The sequence below is a fragment of the Ictalurus punctatus genome, chromosome 5 (genome assembly GCF_001660625.3).
Source record: "Ictalurus punctatus breed USDA103 chromosome 5, Coco_2.0, whole genome shotgun sequence".
Lineage (NCBI taxonomy): Eukaryota > Metazoa > Chordata > Actinopteri > Siluriformes > Ictaluridae > Ictalurus > Ictalurus punctatus.
The window spans coordinates 5,509,818-5,525,588 of NC_030420.2; the positions used below are offsets into that span (position 1 = coordinate 5,509,818).

The 15,771-nt window shown below is 38.9% G+C and overlaps 2 protein-coding genes and 1 long non-coding RNA gene across 5 annotated transcripts in view; 1 reads left to right on the forward strand and 2 right to left on the reverse strand.

The window, feature by feature from the left end:
• pcsk5b (proprotein convertase subtilisin/kexin type 5b) overlaps nt 1-11,062 on the forward strand; it is a 53,884-nt gene extending 42,822 nt beyond the window's left edge. The window contains exons 31-37 of one of the 3 annotated variants that reach the window (XM_053680123.1): nt 18-260; nt 1,527-1,760; nt 1,980-2,157; nt 4,434-4,651; nt 4,837-4,937; nt 5,389-5,578; nt 6,772-11,062. In XM_053680123.1, the coding sequence (XP_053536098.1) occupies nt 18-260; nt 1,527-1,760; nt 1,980-2,157; nt 4,434-4,651; nt 4,837-4,937; nt 5,389-5,578; nt 6,772-7,193 (1,586 nt within the window). In that variant the 3' untranslated portion in view covers nt 7,194-11,062. Of the gene's footprint in view, nt 1-17; nt 261-1,526; nt 1,761-1,979; nt 2,158-2,293; nt 2,640-4,433; nt 4,652-4,836; nt 4,938-5,388; nt 5,579-6,771 lie in introns of those variants that run through there. The other 2 variants (XM_053680124.1, XM_053680125.1) reach the window with 2 other exon arrangements.
• Nucleotides 5,490-6,543, reverse strand: LOC108265620 (uncharacterized). Its single transcript, XR_001812721.3, has 3 exons — nt 6,315-6,543; nt 6,011-6,103; nt 5,490-5,628 (listed from the first exon to the last, which is right to left on the reverse strand). It is a non-coding gene; the product is annotated as an uncharacterized LOC108265620 (long non-coding RNA).
• rfk (riboflavin kinase) lies at nt 9,489-15,736 on the reverse strand. Its single transcript, XM_017468167.3, has 5 exons — nt 15,465-15,736; nt 15,276-15,373; nt 14,276-14,427; nt 11,457-11,559; nt 9,489-11,259 (listed from the first exon to the last, which is right to left on the reverse strand). Exons 2-5 carry the CDS (start codon nt 15,355-15,357, stop codon nt 11,117-11,119), a joined length of 480 nt encoding a protein of 159 aa, XP_017323656.1. The 5' UTR covers nt 15,358-15,373; nt 15,465-15,736; the 3' UTR covers nt 9,489-11,116.
• Nucleotides 15,737-15,771: the final 35 nt, after the last annotated feature.

The following is a 15,771-nucleotide window of genomic DNA, read 5'->3' on the forward strand; positions in this document are numbered from 1 at the left end:
TTCTTTTCCTTTTTCAGAATGTGAGCAGTACTATTTCCTGTATGAGGGCATGTGTATGGATGACTGTCCAATAGGCTACTTTCCAAATGTGCAAGAAAAGAAATGTGAGCGTTGTCAGACAAATTGCGCAACCTGTGGTGGACCTGATACAGACGACTGCATATCGTGCCGAAATCCTACAGACGTCCGCTACAATGGAGCATGTCTCTCCACCTGTCCATCAGGCACGTACCAGGACAAGACTGTGTCTGAATGTCGGGGTATGTCAATCTCAAACACACACGCACACATTTCCAGATATGATCCTGTGTAATGTAAGTAACCTCTGGGACCTGGCATTGCTCAAGACCCTAATAAAGTATCACAGCTCCTAATGTAAAAAAAAAAATATATATATATATATATATATATATATATATATATATATATATATATATATATATATATATATATATATATTTATATATATATATATATATATATATATATATATATATATATATATAAATAAAGTTTTCTATAACTGTTTTCTATAACTAATTGTCAGTGATCCAAAAAAAAAAAAAGTATCAAAAGTAATTTTCGTGTGTATGCTGAGGCATAGAAGTTTCAACATACAGTCTGGAATTTTGAAACCAGTTTTCTAGAAGGGACCTTATTCTAAGGCCTCCTAATTTTTCCTAATTAAATGAATCATAATAGAATATGGAAACCGAACAACATAAGCCAAGGCTGCCACTGTACAAACAAAAGCTAGACATTGCACAACCAGATGCTGCGCAGATGTTGGACAGCCAAACCCTAACAGACTCAGACTATTCATATGGCTTTCAGCATCATACAGTATATCATGGTTTGCCCTTCTTTATTCTTTCAGTTCTTTTGTCCGTCTAAATCTGTAAATTGATGGCATGTTTGGTCTTTCCCGACATTTGTTGTTTCTATAATCGGGTCCAATGGCTCTGATTGTAGCTGATATAATTGTATTTTGTCTATATGTTGCACTTGGAAGTCAAATCATCCTTTTCATTTATGTATTTATTTATTTTGGTATTTATCCTACTGGGACGCATCCATTGACTGTCACCACGTTGGTTCATAACAAATGAAAAATCCTAGCATTTTTCTTTCTTTATTTTGTCTGCACAAATGGATGAAAGCCTAATTACAACAAGCACAAAAATAGTGTTGTATGAACCATGCTTTCTATTCAACACACTGTTCCATATGGTGTACAGATGAACTAAATAGGATTTAAACTCCAAATTGGAATCTTGCCCACAGAAATACAAGCCTGCTTTCATGGCTCCCGGGTCATCATTTCACACTGTACGTTAGGATGGTTTCTATTTAAAACAAATTTCATATTAGGATGATGTGAAATTGACTGGATTGAGAAAAATTTGCACCTCTGTGACCGTTTGATTCCCCATGGTGAAAATAATTGACTTGTTACGCCCTCCTCTGAGGGTGATTAATCACATTGGTTAATTCTATCTGGGTGGTGCGTTTTGTTTATTTTTCAGACTGTGATAGGTCCTGCCTGACCTGCTCTGGCCCTCACCCTTCCTCATGCTCCAGCTGTAGGCCCAACATGAGGAAAGATGTTAACGGCCATTGTGAGTTCTATAGCAACTGCTCTCTCAGCACATTTGAGGATAAAGATGGGCAGTGCAAACCGTGCCACGCAAGCTGTCTCCGCTGTTCGGGCGCAGGCGAACATCTGTGCCTCAGCTGCCGCTCTGGCTATTACCTGCACAGTGAGCTCCTGACTCTTCTTCCAACTGCTCTTTCGTACCATTTTAACTAGCTAGGCAGGAAAACATACATGATCAGTAATTCCACTGTACAGTTCCAACACAATTAAAAACCACTTTATACAGCATAAGCGGATAATTTTATTACTCCTATAAGTCGTATACATTATTAATAAGAGCCAAAGATAAAAGCGAAGCAAATATTGTTGTTCCTCCAAACAGATGACATGTGTGTTTCCATGTGCCCGGACGGTTACTACAGTGACACGAATGAGCGTGAGTGTATTAAGTGCCATGTGACGTGTGCAGTGTGCCATGGACATCACAGTAATGACTGCCTCAGATGCAAAGAAGACTATTTCAAGTCGGGAAGCACCTGTCTGCAAAAATGCCCTCCCAGGTACACGTTTATATTGGGCATATTTCTTTGCCACATCATAATCTTTTGATATTTTTATACTTAAAGGATAAGGATACACTCTTACTAAGGATGGCTGGAAGGAAATGACTGAAATATTAATGTTACACTTCCTTAGAGGATATCCAAGTGTCAGATCGATCCCATTCTGCATCGTCATCATGACTAGCATTTGTTGTACCGTCACTAGAGGGCGCCACACACTCAAACAACAAATGTGTGACTCTCACGTCTGACAAGATGGACCAAATGACGGAACAGCTAACAATATATTAGAAGCATCGTACTTGTTAAATAGTGAATTATTAAATGCTGAATATCATGATGAAGTGTCGTACAACCCTTTTGTCTTCAGAGCTGCTTTAATCCTTCGTGTGATGCTGTTGTACGTGTTTGTCAGCACATGAGGATGTATGAAGAGTGTCTCATCAAACCATGAATCTCTTCCCTTGCTTGTCTGTCCAAGTTATGTACATTGGCTCTAAATACAGGATGTTTCCAAATAACAAATCCCAATAAAAAAAAAAAACAAGAAAAAAAATAGCTTTGTGACGATCACAAGACTGAGATTTTTTTTTTTTTCTCTCAAAGACTGGAACTGTGCTCTCTGGTCAATTCTGGTTGAGAAGTTTACTTTTTAAAAAATTTTTTACTAACATAATTTATTTCCCCAGTTAAAAGACTTTTACATAGTCTCACACTACTTGAAGCAAAAATACAGACCCTTTGATATCTTGGTATTCTGGATCTTTTATCCTCTGCATTACTTGTGTGCTTGTATTGAAAAAAACCCTATATAATGGAGCCTTAGTTTAAATACACTGTGAAATGCATTGTTGCAAAATCTGCACTAATAGCTTTTCCTGTTAGATCTCTATATCAGAAAATGACCTCCACGACGCCATGTCTCTTATGCTTGTCCTTCTGCTATCGTTGCCTGCATTTGAGCAGTGGGAGGAAACCATTTTTATTTCCTGACTCCACTTAAATGGTCCGTGATCCATCAAAAAAACCACTGCATTCAAAGTAGCATGTAACATTTCAATAACATTAAATATTCAAAGATTTTTATTCAGATAGCCTTTTGAGAGGAAAGAACTTATTTTACTTATCCCCTTACAATGTGTTATTTCTAATAAAAGTTCTGTTCTTAATTAAGGCGCATTTAAGAAAACAGAGTAGGTCAGCAGGCCCACTGACAATAGGAAAGAGTTTCGATCGAAAAGAATGTAATTCCAGATATTATTATATTAGTCCATATATTAAGCTTAACTGCTTAGAAGGCTAAAGATTCCTCACAAAGGGGAGCTTTTTTTTTTCTTTTCTTTTTTCTCAACCTAAGTAGTGTTTGTGTACTTTGTTGTTGAAGGGGAGGAAACCAATGTTGTGAATATTCATATGATATTATTATTATCATATCCATATGAAAAGAATTTTAGACCCACCAATTTCCTGTACTCATAAACCAAATACCTACAGGTAAATAGTTTCTCACATTATAGATACACGATCATCGTTAGACAGAAATATTCAAAAGCTAACTTTCTTCTCATGACTTTCATTACAGCGTTTCTTTTAAAGGTAGAACTATTCAGACAGACTAAAATGGACTGCTCCATGGGCAGAGGTGGCTTGGTGGTTAAGGCTCTGAGTTACTGAACGGAAGGTCGGGGGTTCAAGCCCCAGCACTGCCAAGCTGCCACTGTTGGGCCCTTGAGCAAGGCCCTTAACCCTCTCTGCTCCAGGGGCGCTGTATCATGGCTGACCCTGCGCACTGACCCCAGCTTCCTCACAGGCTGGGGTATGCGAAGAAAACAATTTCACTGTGCTCTACTGTATGTGACCAATAAAGACTCATTATCCATGAGTTTAGTAATATCCCTAACTAAAAGTCCAGCATTTTTGGTTTTATTTTCCCACCTCGGTCGTATAGGTAGCTTCTTGAGAATGTACTCACAGTAATGAAGAGAGATTTCTTAAAAAAAACATCGAATCAAATCCTATAGAGATAGTCTGAGCAATGTTATACTGGTGTGATATTCTTGTCTAATGAATTTGAAGTTTTGATTCCCATAAGCTCCCCTTTAATTCAATTTTAGCAGTACATCAAGTTTGTAAACTGACGTTTTATAACACTTTGCTTGAATTTTACTAGGAGAATCTAACCTTCAATTCACAGTACTTCTGCCCTTGTCTTAATTACTTAATTACATACCACATCGGGTGCAGATCAGTAATAGTAGTATGCATTTCTTTAGGTTCTATGGCAACGATACCAGTGGGACGTGTGAGCCCTGTGACCCGTCGTGTGTGGAATGCTCAGACGGTGGCAATACACACTGCCTAGGCTGTAGAGACGGTTACTTCCTGTTACAACACAAAGGGATCTGTGTGAATGTGTGCCCGACCGACTACTTCGTTGACACTTTGAAGAAAATGTGCCAACCGTGTCACGCATCCTGCAAAACCTGTGAAAGTAAGCTTCTTCAAAATGCTGTTTGATTTAAAATAAATAAATAAATAAAAAAATAAATTTCCAGCGGAGACCAGATGAATAAGAGGCGCACGTATTCACAAAAAGTTTGGTTATATTGTAAATCCTTCTTGATTAGAATTTTAATACGATGATCAATGCTTACGTATAATCGGTTTGTTTTGTAGAATCAGGACCTCTTCACTGCACATCCTGCTTTGAGGGCTTTCAAATGTTCGGAGGAATTTGCTCATCCCTGTGCCTTGCCGGAGAGTACGCTATATCCAAGGTAGCACAGCCTGGACCTTACACTAATAACCAGTGCTGTTTTGCATCAGATATAGCCATCATTACATGACTCTACAAAAAAATGGGAGTAAAACATCCATTTTGATTCGGTGGAAAGGGGGTTTGCATTTATCACATTTAAAAAGTTTCCAATAATGCCAAATAAACCATGCTGAGTGGCCGGTTTATTAGGTACACACTGTATCTATAGTTATTGATCCTTTTTGTCAGATACACATGTGATATAGGTGTAATAGGGATTCATTTATTGACTGTATTCCATCTTTGACTGTGTTCAGTTTGGAAAGGGACTACCTCAGGTGGTGGATTATTCTCGAAAGCTTACTGTAGACACTTCATATGATAGTTGCATGCTATCGTGTTGTCCATTCACCTTGGCTTGCTAATACTATGCATTTCTTTCTTTTTAAATGTCTTCCTGTCGCACACAGAGCCCAGAAGTTAAGTGTGAAGCATGTGACCCATCATGTTTAGAGTGTAAAGGGGACGGACCGTTCAACTGCACCAACTGCCATGCTTTACATCGTCTCTCAGAGGATAGAAGGTGTTTAGCTTGCTGTGGAAAAGAAAATCACATGGACTCATCCCCACTGCCCTGGGAGTGCTGCCAGTGCCATGATGGTAAAATCTTTTATCCAGGGCTAAAAACATTCAGCAGTTCCATAATCCATCTGTAATTCAGATCATAGGTTTATATTCATGTGAATATTATAATGTTATCATTTGTTATAATCTTGTATGGTAAATGCTTACATCAGGGGTGTCCAATCTTATCCGGAAAGGGCTGGTGTGGGTGCAGGTTTTCATTCCAACCAAGCAGGAGCCACACCTGAATCTATTGAAAGCCAAGATCAACTGATTAAACAGGTGGAATCAGGTGTGGCTCCTGCTTGGTTGGAATGAAAACCTGCACCCACACCGGCCCTTTCCGGATAAGATTAGACACCCCTGCCTTACATAATCTAAGGCTAAGAATAAACAGATTCAAATGTGTTATTTAACAGTGACAAATGACAAAAGCTTGCTGTACAGGGATTTATATTTAACACTTACTGAAAGAGTCTCCAAGTCAGTGCTTTGTAAGTGTTCAGGACCGATGGTTTGAAGCTTTCCGGATTCTTGGTAGTATGAACAGCTGCTGTTTTGCTGTGGATGTTCCGACATCAAAGATTAAAAAGTGCACGGTTCATTAATACATTAAAAAATTAATTAATTGGCATGTTGCTGTGGTATAAGAGGAATAAAAACACTTATTGAGAAATAACCAGATAACCAGAGTTAAGTAGCCACATCAAACCACCCCATCTTTTTGATTATTTTCCTATAACAGCACGCCCGAACATGCTGTATTCCTTACAGAATTGTTATGATTTCGCTGATACCGGCCTCAGAGTTAAATTTTTGGAGCCACGCTGCTGTCAGTCCTCTCATTACCGAGCTCAGGAAGAAGTCACACAGACACGGAGTTCAGTGAAAGCTCCTTAGTGTAATGCTGAAATAGGCGGAGTATATGTACAGAAAAATAGGAAGGAAGGGTGGAGGTCTGACAGTTAGACTATTGCTATCATTGTAGATTGAAAGATAGAAAACCCTGTACTCATGCTCTTTAAAAAAAAAAAAAAAAAAAAAAAATATATATATATATATATCTATATATATATATATATATATATATATATATATATATATATATATATATATATATATATATATATATATATATATATATATATAATTTTATTATTTTTTTCATGTGTTTTGTCCGTGTAATTTATTTAACAGAAGTAATCCTGTTAAAATGTGTTCACTCACAGCTTCCTTCGATGAGTGTGTGCCTGGGGTCAACTTTAAGTTTCGCAGCAAAGAGGACCTACCTGCAGGAAACTCTGGCGTTCTTACTGTTATTGCAATATTATTGCTGGTTGGAATGGGTGTGATGGGTTTCCTCTTCATGCACTTCCTCCCAAAACTGCCATCCTTAAGAGCTGTAAAATCGAATGGCTACACCAAGCTGGACAAAGAGCCTGCTTTTACCACGGCCACGCTCCGTGACAGCGTTCAGAGTGAATACTGTGATAAGGATGAAGATGATGATGATGATGATGAGGAGGAGGATGAGATTGTGTATATGGGGCGGGATGGCGTGGTGTATCATAAATTTAAGTACGGCCTTTTAGACCAGGAAGAAGAGGACATGGATATGGAGTATGATTACTCAATTTATGCTATAGAATGAAGTGTACTCTTGTAGCACTTTATTTTGTTGTCTGACGGAAGATTATTTATTGCTACTATAATACAGATGATGAAGCACTTTCATTCTTCTGAGGTGAGTAGTTAAAAAAAAAAAAAAAAGTTTTAATATTTTGGAGAATAATCAACTGTAAGCACTTTGTTAATACCTCAAAGAGTATGATTGCATTCCAGTACTGTTTTAAACACAACATCGCAGTCTTTTCTTTATCGTATCCACTTTGGGAAAGTCTGTTCACAATCGTATGAGCTGTTCTGATACTTAAGGTGAAGTTAAATGGGTCTTTGGAGGCCCGAGACAAAATGTTATTATGAATGCAGACCTCAGGAGCTTACTTGACCCAGAAATCAATGATTACTACGATCCTCTATGAAATAGAGGATTTCGAATTTTGAACACAACACACTTCGTGTTTTGACTGGAGTGGAACAGGCTTAATTGTAATCAAGATTATTATTATTTTTTTGCCAAGACAGCATTAATACAGTATGATATGATATATGACATATGTGACACTGCAGTGCCAGTATGAAATTATTTGGTTAGGGAATCTGCTGGGATTTTTATATAAGACTCGGTCTTATATAAATAAGTAATTTTCATGAGTAACACTGATTCAAAAATCTTCTGCCCTTGTCATGAAAGGTATTACATTTTATTATTATGTACTATGTTTAAAATGTACACAAAAAATCTACAATGAAACGTCATCGTTGAATGAGTTATTAAACATTTGAGATTTACCCTTTACCTTTAACTCTGATTATGAGAGTGAGCCAAATGAAAACCTGTTTTTTTTCTTCGCATTTTTAAAAACGATTTATTGCAGATGGGTGTTTCAAAAGTTTTAAAAGTTTAAGGTAGCGGTAGAAGGGGCTATCGAGACAATGGACTAGTAAAAATTTTTACTTTGTAACTACAAATATAAATGAAATGTACTGTTTCTCTTCACTTTCAAATTTTTCATTTCACTCGCCCTCGTACACCAAAATCCATCAGCTCCATCGCTGTCCGTTTTCAACGACAGAGTGAAATGTTTCAGTAATATAAAAGCAATATAAGAAAGTCTCAGTCAGGAAGATTTGTGAAATCTAAATTCTTACACACACACTGAAAAGTTTAGTTTTTTTACCTTTTTACTGTTCTGAAATGGCTGAGGTAAATGCATCCCTTTCAGACTCTCCTTGATGAACACCAGTGAAACCAGTGTGAAGGAATTACGAACCTTGCAAAAGAGCAGGATGACGCACGTTTCTGTCTGAAAGTGTACTTTATTGTTGAATTACGTGACATTGGAGCAAACAAGCAATCTGACTAAATCTGATGTACTGTATTGGTTATTCTGCACCTACATCATTTGTACTATCTGAACTAATTAACTTACTGAATTGTATTGCTGAACGTGAGATTTTCCACTAAACTGCTGGACAAAATAGCAAATTCCCAGAATGTCGTCTTTCTGATAAACATGCTGTGGCTTTGGGTACACTTATACTTACTATTTCAGCGAGTCAAACCTTTTGCTGTTCTGCAAATGAATGATGTAAATACAGATGAAGTGGACTGATTGTGAATAGCATGTACACTGATTCAGTTTCCAACTGCTATGTGTGCACTGACTCCACCCTTAACTACAGGATACAGACAAAGGGTACTTTGGGGAATATGGGCTTAGATACAACTGTCAGTAATGCTCAGAATCAGTTAGCTTGGAGTCTACTGTCAATATCCACACAATAACTGGTAAGCATCCATATTATTATGAATAATAAGATTAGTCATTTATTTTCATTCAGAAGTGACAAAAAACAAAAAACAGGGAGTTGGGTATTTAAAAACCATGTTAGTTTACAGCTCGGTGTCGTAACAGTGTCATTACTCTGTGCATGTGTGAAGCTAAAGGGATAGAAACCGAACACTTGGTCCTATCATTCTGAAGGTTAAATGTGTTTTGCTGAAACGTTGTTGTGGCCTCATAGAAGCACACCAAGAAGCAACAGATGGGGGAAAAACCCTCTCAGTAACATTATGTTCAAATTAGAATAACAGGTGGGAAATACAGGCTATGTAAGGGATAATCCATGGCTAGGTGTGCATTACACGACTTCAATGCACGACGTGGAGACAAATAAAAGAAGCATGAACATTGTGTAATGCACACCTAGCCATGGATTATCCGGCTCATACCATGCTCACTTTGACAAGTTAAAGCACTGACAAGTTAAAGCTGTCGAAAAAAACTGTCAGGCAAAATTTGACAAAGGATAAAAGTAAAGGTTCATTTTCATTCGTGTTTTTATTTAATTCGTATATTCGGGTCGTTAAGAGTTAGAATTCTGCCTGCTCTCAATCATACACAGATATACAGTGAGATAAGATTACATTTATTTGAATGCATTATAATAAACAGCTATGAGTGTGTGTGTGTGTGTGTGTGAGAATTACCTGCAACTGTGAAGCGTTTCTATTAATGAAGCTACGAGTTTAACTACTGTACATTACTATGGTTGCAGTTGTGTTTAGGCAACACGTTCATTTCGAACAGTGCTTAAACTGACCGGAAGTACTTGTGTATACGGTTTTAACACCTTCCAGCCAATCAGAATAGAGTATTCGGACAGACCATGGTGTATGTGTGCACGTGTGTATATGCTTTTAAATGCCTGAACAATAAAGAACAATAACGCTTACCACCAACGCAACACTGTAGGTTCAAGTTGATGACCAGTCTTACTTGTTTTCAGTCTTACTTGTTTGAGCTATTAAAGGTTTTGATTAAACCATTTCAGTTCAAGTGACCAGTCTAACAGGTTAATAAGTAGAAGTAATCGGTAATAAACATAATAGCTTTGATAATGGTGGGCTGTAAATTCCACCACTGTACCTATTTAAAAAAAACAAAAACAAATCACAGCCCCTCTGGTTATGCTTTACAGATGTCTGTGGGACCCTAAGTTACACTTTGAGACCTGCTGATCTACAGTGGTGCTGGAAAGTTTGTGAACTATTTAGAGTTTTCTATCTATCTGCATAAATATGACCTAAAACATCATCAGATTGTCTACAAGTAGATAAAGAGAACCCAGTTAAACAAATGAGACAAAAATATTATACTTGGTCATTTTAGTTATTGAGGAAAATGATCCAATGTTCCATATCTGTGAGTGGAAAAGGTATGCGAACCTCTAGGGTTAATTTGAAGGGGGAATTAGACTTGGGTTCTCGTTGTCTACTTTTAACTCGTTTGATAATCTGATGGTTTAGGTCATATTTAAGCAAATATATAGAACATTGTAAAGGGTTCACACTACTGTATATATTCACTCATGCCCATATTCCTTTGATTATATACAGCAAAATAATCTCTCTATGCAAATCAGATCTTAAATTAACTTCAAATATACATATATGACCAGCAAATGTAGCATCTCCAGTTTTAAATGTAAAGTACATCTATTACTGAATAAAACTGTAGTATTTTTCTTAAAAGTAAATAAAATCACATCCCCTTAAAATACAATTTACAGCAAGTCAATAAGAAACCAAGCATGAGACTAATTTCAGATATTACTTGGATTGTACGCTGTGATATCAGTGATCTAAAAGATCTAACTTAGACAAGTCTCAGTCCTGGAAGTTCCTGGTTTCTTATCTGTTGGTGGTCTGAACTGGTTGAGGTAACTTCGTTCCTTCATGAAAACCAGTGCAATCCAACCTCTTCGTGTTTCATCCTCCATAAAGAAATAACTCTGGATGACATGTCCAAGACAATCAGTGCCTGCACATGTAAACCTTTCTGAAAGACGCTATAGTACAGAAATAATGCAAATAATGCATATCTGTTACAGTGGTTTCACCCCCATAAAACTAAAGTATGGGAAACTAGATCAAGTGACAAGTTCTGTTTAGTGACCATTCAAGATCTGATTGGTTGTTGTGGATATAGACGTCCTGAAAAAGTTGTCTTCTTTCAGTTTCGTGTGCTCGGGCAGGTCCAACATTCTTTTCGCCTCTTCGATGTCACTGTGAATCGCGGTGATCAATTCATCTGCAAAAATGACAGAGTATGCACGTCACGTTTTTGACTAGGAGTCAACGGGTTACTATTTCAGTGTGTGCATCTTTCTGTACTGGATACATGGAATCGTCTGTGTGGTCACTAAGCATGTGAGTGTGTGTGTGTGTGTGTGTGTGTGTGTGGACATCACTGGAGGAAATCACTGTAAAAAGGGCTGTGTGCTTTACCTAGCGAGTTGAATCCCCTTTCAGGGCGAATGTAGCCCACCATGACGACACTTAGCATCTGGCCGTAGAAATCCTCCTTGAACTTGTGGATCAAATGTGTTTCCTGTAATAAAACAAATGAGCAATACCAATAAACACGTATTCAAATGGAAAAATGCATAGGGTTGAACATAAATGCAATAATATAGGCAGGTACAATATCAGCGGAGCACCTAATAACCCATCCATCCATTCATTTTCCATACCGCTTGTCCTACTCAGAATCACAGGGAGCCTGGAGCCTTTCGCAGGGAACTCAGGACACAATCGGGGGAAATCCGGGACGGGATATCGTTAGGTATTTAAGTAGAGGTAGTACTGACTAACAACTAACAATTAAGCAAGAGCCCAGATGACTCATGTCATGGCTTCTGCTTGGTCGAAATGAAAACCTGCACCCACACCGGCACTTTCCTGATAAGATTGGACACCCCTGAGCTAAACAGACAGACACGGAGGGAGCATGAGGTAAGATTTGATATAACAAAGTGTTTTGCACTTATGTCTCGATTTCACGGTGATGCAGTTGATGTATTTTTGGAAGCATTTGAGAGAATTGCTGCAGAAAGAGACTGGCCACAATCTGAGTGGGTGACGTTAGTTAGGAGGGAGTTTGCTGATAAAGATCAAGAGGCCTATGTAGCCCTTGCTGTGCATTGCACCGAGTACTAAAAGGTGAAACAGGCCGTTTTGCAGGCCTACGAATTGGTGCCTGAGGCCTATAGGCGGAAAGGTTGGTTAACGCCAGGCCAGAAATATGCTGACTTAGCTAGGCAGCGGGAAATACATTTTGATAAATGGCTGCAGACAACAGAAGCTTATTATTTTCAAGATTTGAAACAGCTAAGGTACTGGAGCAAATTAAAAATAGTCTACCCAAACATATTGCAGTGCACCTGAATCAGCAGGAGGTAATGGAGGTCCACGCAGCAGCGGAAATGGCCGACAATTATGACTCAATGCACCAGGAGCCCTGGATGGCAGACAAACCACTGGTCTCTCCGAGGCAGTTTGAGGAAAAGGTTAAGAAAGAAGGTAAGAGTGAAAGGAATTGTGAAGCCCCAGGAGGTTAATAGAGCCCCTAGAGAGGCCATTACTGTAAAAAGCCTGGGCGTATTAAGCCCCGGTGCCTTAATACCGAGGGACAATCATCCCGTTGCTGTTGTACTGGAAGGGCTCTGTCGAACAGTGGAGGTGTGTGAAGACTCTAAATTAGGGGCAGAATCATCAGTTTATAAGAGTTCAGTAGGGAGGCTCTGGTTGAGGCTCAGAGGAATGATCTAGGGTTACGTTTATTGCGAGAAATTGTGGTTTCTTGGGCCGAGAGCAAGGATATAGCAGAAGGCGTATACTGGAGGGATGGGGCTTTGATGAGAAAGTGGCGACCCCCTGATCGATTAGCCACAGAAGAGTGGAGCTTGGTAGAGCAAATTGTGGTTCCACAGAGCTTCCATGAAGAGATTTTGCTTCTGGCTCATGAGGCACCTATGGCAGGTGATACCGGCATTCAGAAAAGCCATAGAAGGATTTTGCAGCGTTTTTACTGGCCTAAATTGCATAAAGACCTGGTAGCATAATATAGGTCATCATCATGCTTGTCAGCTGGTTGGTAATCCAAACCAGGAAATTCCAGTTGCCCCTTTGTGTCCTTCTCCAATGTGTGAGGAACCTTTCTCTCGTGTTCTGATAGATTGCATGGGGCGTTTGCCCAAGAAGAAAAAAGGACATAAATACTTGTTCGCTATTATGGATACGATGACTCTCTTTCCTAAAGTAATCCCTCGGAGAAACATAAAGGCTCGAACTGTGTTAGATGCATTGGGTTTTTTTTCCTTCTAGATCTGGTCTAAATTATTATTTTTGGGATGGTTGGGGGGGAGGAGGGAGGTGTAATGTTAGGTATTTAAGTAGGGGTAGTACTGACTAGCACGATTAAGAAAGAGACCAGAAGACGTCACTTTTCCTTCTCTCTTAGACGCAAGGTGGATTAAAGCTCTCACCTTAAATCGTGTTACCCCCTCCGCCTTGGTTTGGAAGATGATTTCTTTTCATTTTGGGACTATCATTTCCACTGGGAAAGTTGTGTTGGTGTTACGACAAATTATTATGTATTTAATACACCTGGACGGTTGTAATAGTGATTTCATTTCTTTTATCTGAGGCAGCGCGTAACCTAACAATACCAACACAATCAGACTGACATCTCCAAATTGTCTGAATCAGCCTGCAACGCATGTCTTTGGACTGGAGGAGAAAACCACAGTATCTGGAGGAAACTCCAAAAGCACAGGGAGAACATGCAAACTCTGCGCACAGAGGGCGGAGGCAGGATTCGAACCCCCAACCCCAGAGGTGCGAGGCAAACGTGCTCACCATGCCCTGCCCTCCTTTTTAATAATCCGACTTTCTCCATTTTTTTTTTTATACAGTAGCGCTATCAGTGCTCTAGATATGGGCCAATACATGGCACTGACCAAATATTTATTATTGGATTGGCTCCTTCCAAAGGCAAGTGAACATGTTTTATTCCCATAACCAGACCACTCAAGAGCCAATAATAAAAAAAGCTAAGATGAAGGACCACTTGTGAATCCCAATACCCTATAACTGTCCGTTATATTTATACTTGACTATAACTGGAATACGTTATGCATGACGACGTTTCCTTTCCATTAGGCGTCAACCTTTAACATGAGTACTTCTTATACTGTAGATATGCAGAACAGAAACATTGTACTGAGAGTCTATGCATTCATGTAAATCAAGTCGTCTTCCCTCACCATAGATTTCTTGAGGTTTTTGTAGTAGGGGTTCCAGCCAATGCTCATCACCATCTTGTGGATGTCTCCGTTGTCCACGCGTGCCCAGCCATAGTAGATGCCAGTGCTGATGTCAGCAGGTAGACTGTCCACTACAGACTCTGGGAAGTTTGCTGTGGTACGTATGAAGAAGGTTGATAAGTTCTCAACTTGTACAAAATATCAAAACCTAGACAAGTCAATGAATTCATCCCAAAGTGGAGATGTGTACCTAATGGCTTTGCTCTTTTGGTCAATAACAACCCTTAAACTCTGACCTCCCTGTTGGCGTGATCGTGATCTTTCAGAGACATTGTGTGGCATGCTGTGAACTGGGACTAGAGGATTTATGATGTTGTGGCTGACTCCATCAAGCCCAGTGAAAAAAGCAGGACAAGTATGTAATTATATATATATATATATATATATATATATATATATATATATATATATATATATATATATATATAAAACAGAAGTTATCACAATAGACTTGTCAAGTTGACTGTTGCTAAGTATGTTTGTCTGTCTTGGTTATTTTGTATGTGTAACGTAAATAGTGTCCCAATCTTTCTTTGCATAAATAATAAAAAAAAAGAAAGGAAAAATAAGAGAGAACACCACTTATGTCGACATCACGGGATAACAAGAAAGAAAAAAATAAATAAATACAGCATATCCTCTGAGCTGAGAGGAAAACGAGCTAGCTAGTTAGCTAACCTGGTAATCTGTAAAAGTTAGACTCTTAAGTAAGCCTTACAGTTCGGATGTCTAGTAGATAGTGTTGGCAAAGCTACCGTGTCTAGTCGGCACCGTCCGAATACTATCATAAAAGAAAACTAGGGCTCTAGGTAGGTATGAATAAAGCCATTGATTCAAACCCTACACAGGTGGCCTACATGAAGTAAAGGGAGCTATTTGAGACGCAGCCTGACGTAAGCGCTGTGTGCGTCCCTCTACTTCTTCTTCTTTTTTTTTTTACCTGTTGGGATTCCCAGCTCTTTACTTCCTCTTCCAAATCCCCGAATCACTGGTCCACGGCAGAAATACGGCAAACTCCTCATGTCCACGGTTCGAAGACTGTTTTTAATAAATAAATAAATAAATAAATAAATAAACAAAATACTTATTATCTTAGCCTGAGTGAGTAGTCTAGTCTCTGTACGGTTACCGTTAAAACACCGGCAGGAAACGTCACGCAGTGATGACCCTGTAGATCCTTCTAGAGCTCTCCGGGCAATAGGGCGAATTTCACAAAACACTTTAAATGTAGACCGCAGTTAAATATAACAAACAATCAGACACCCTCTGTAGTGAGGTAGAAAAGAGCTCCGTAACGGCGTCACAACATTTACACGGACCTAAACATGTACACTCTGTAACCAAGCAGAGAGCGTAGTTAGGACGTCATCTTTAACGCACACGTATTCCGGCAAACCCCGCCCACTACGCCGGATATGACGAGAATGGCTTTTCCA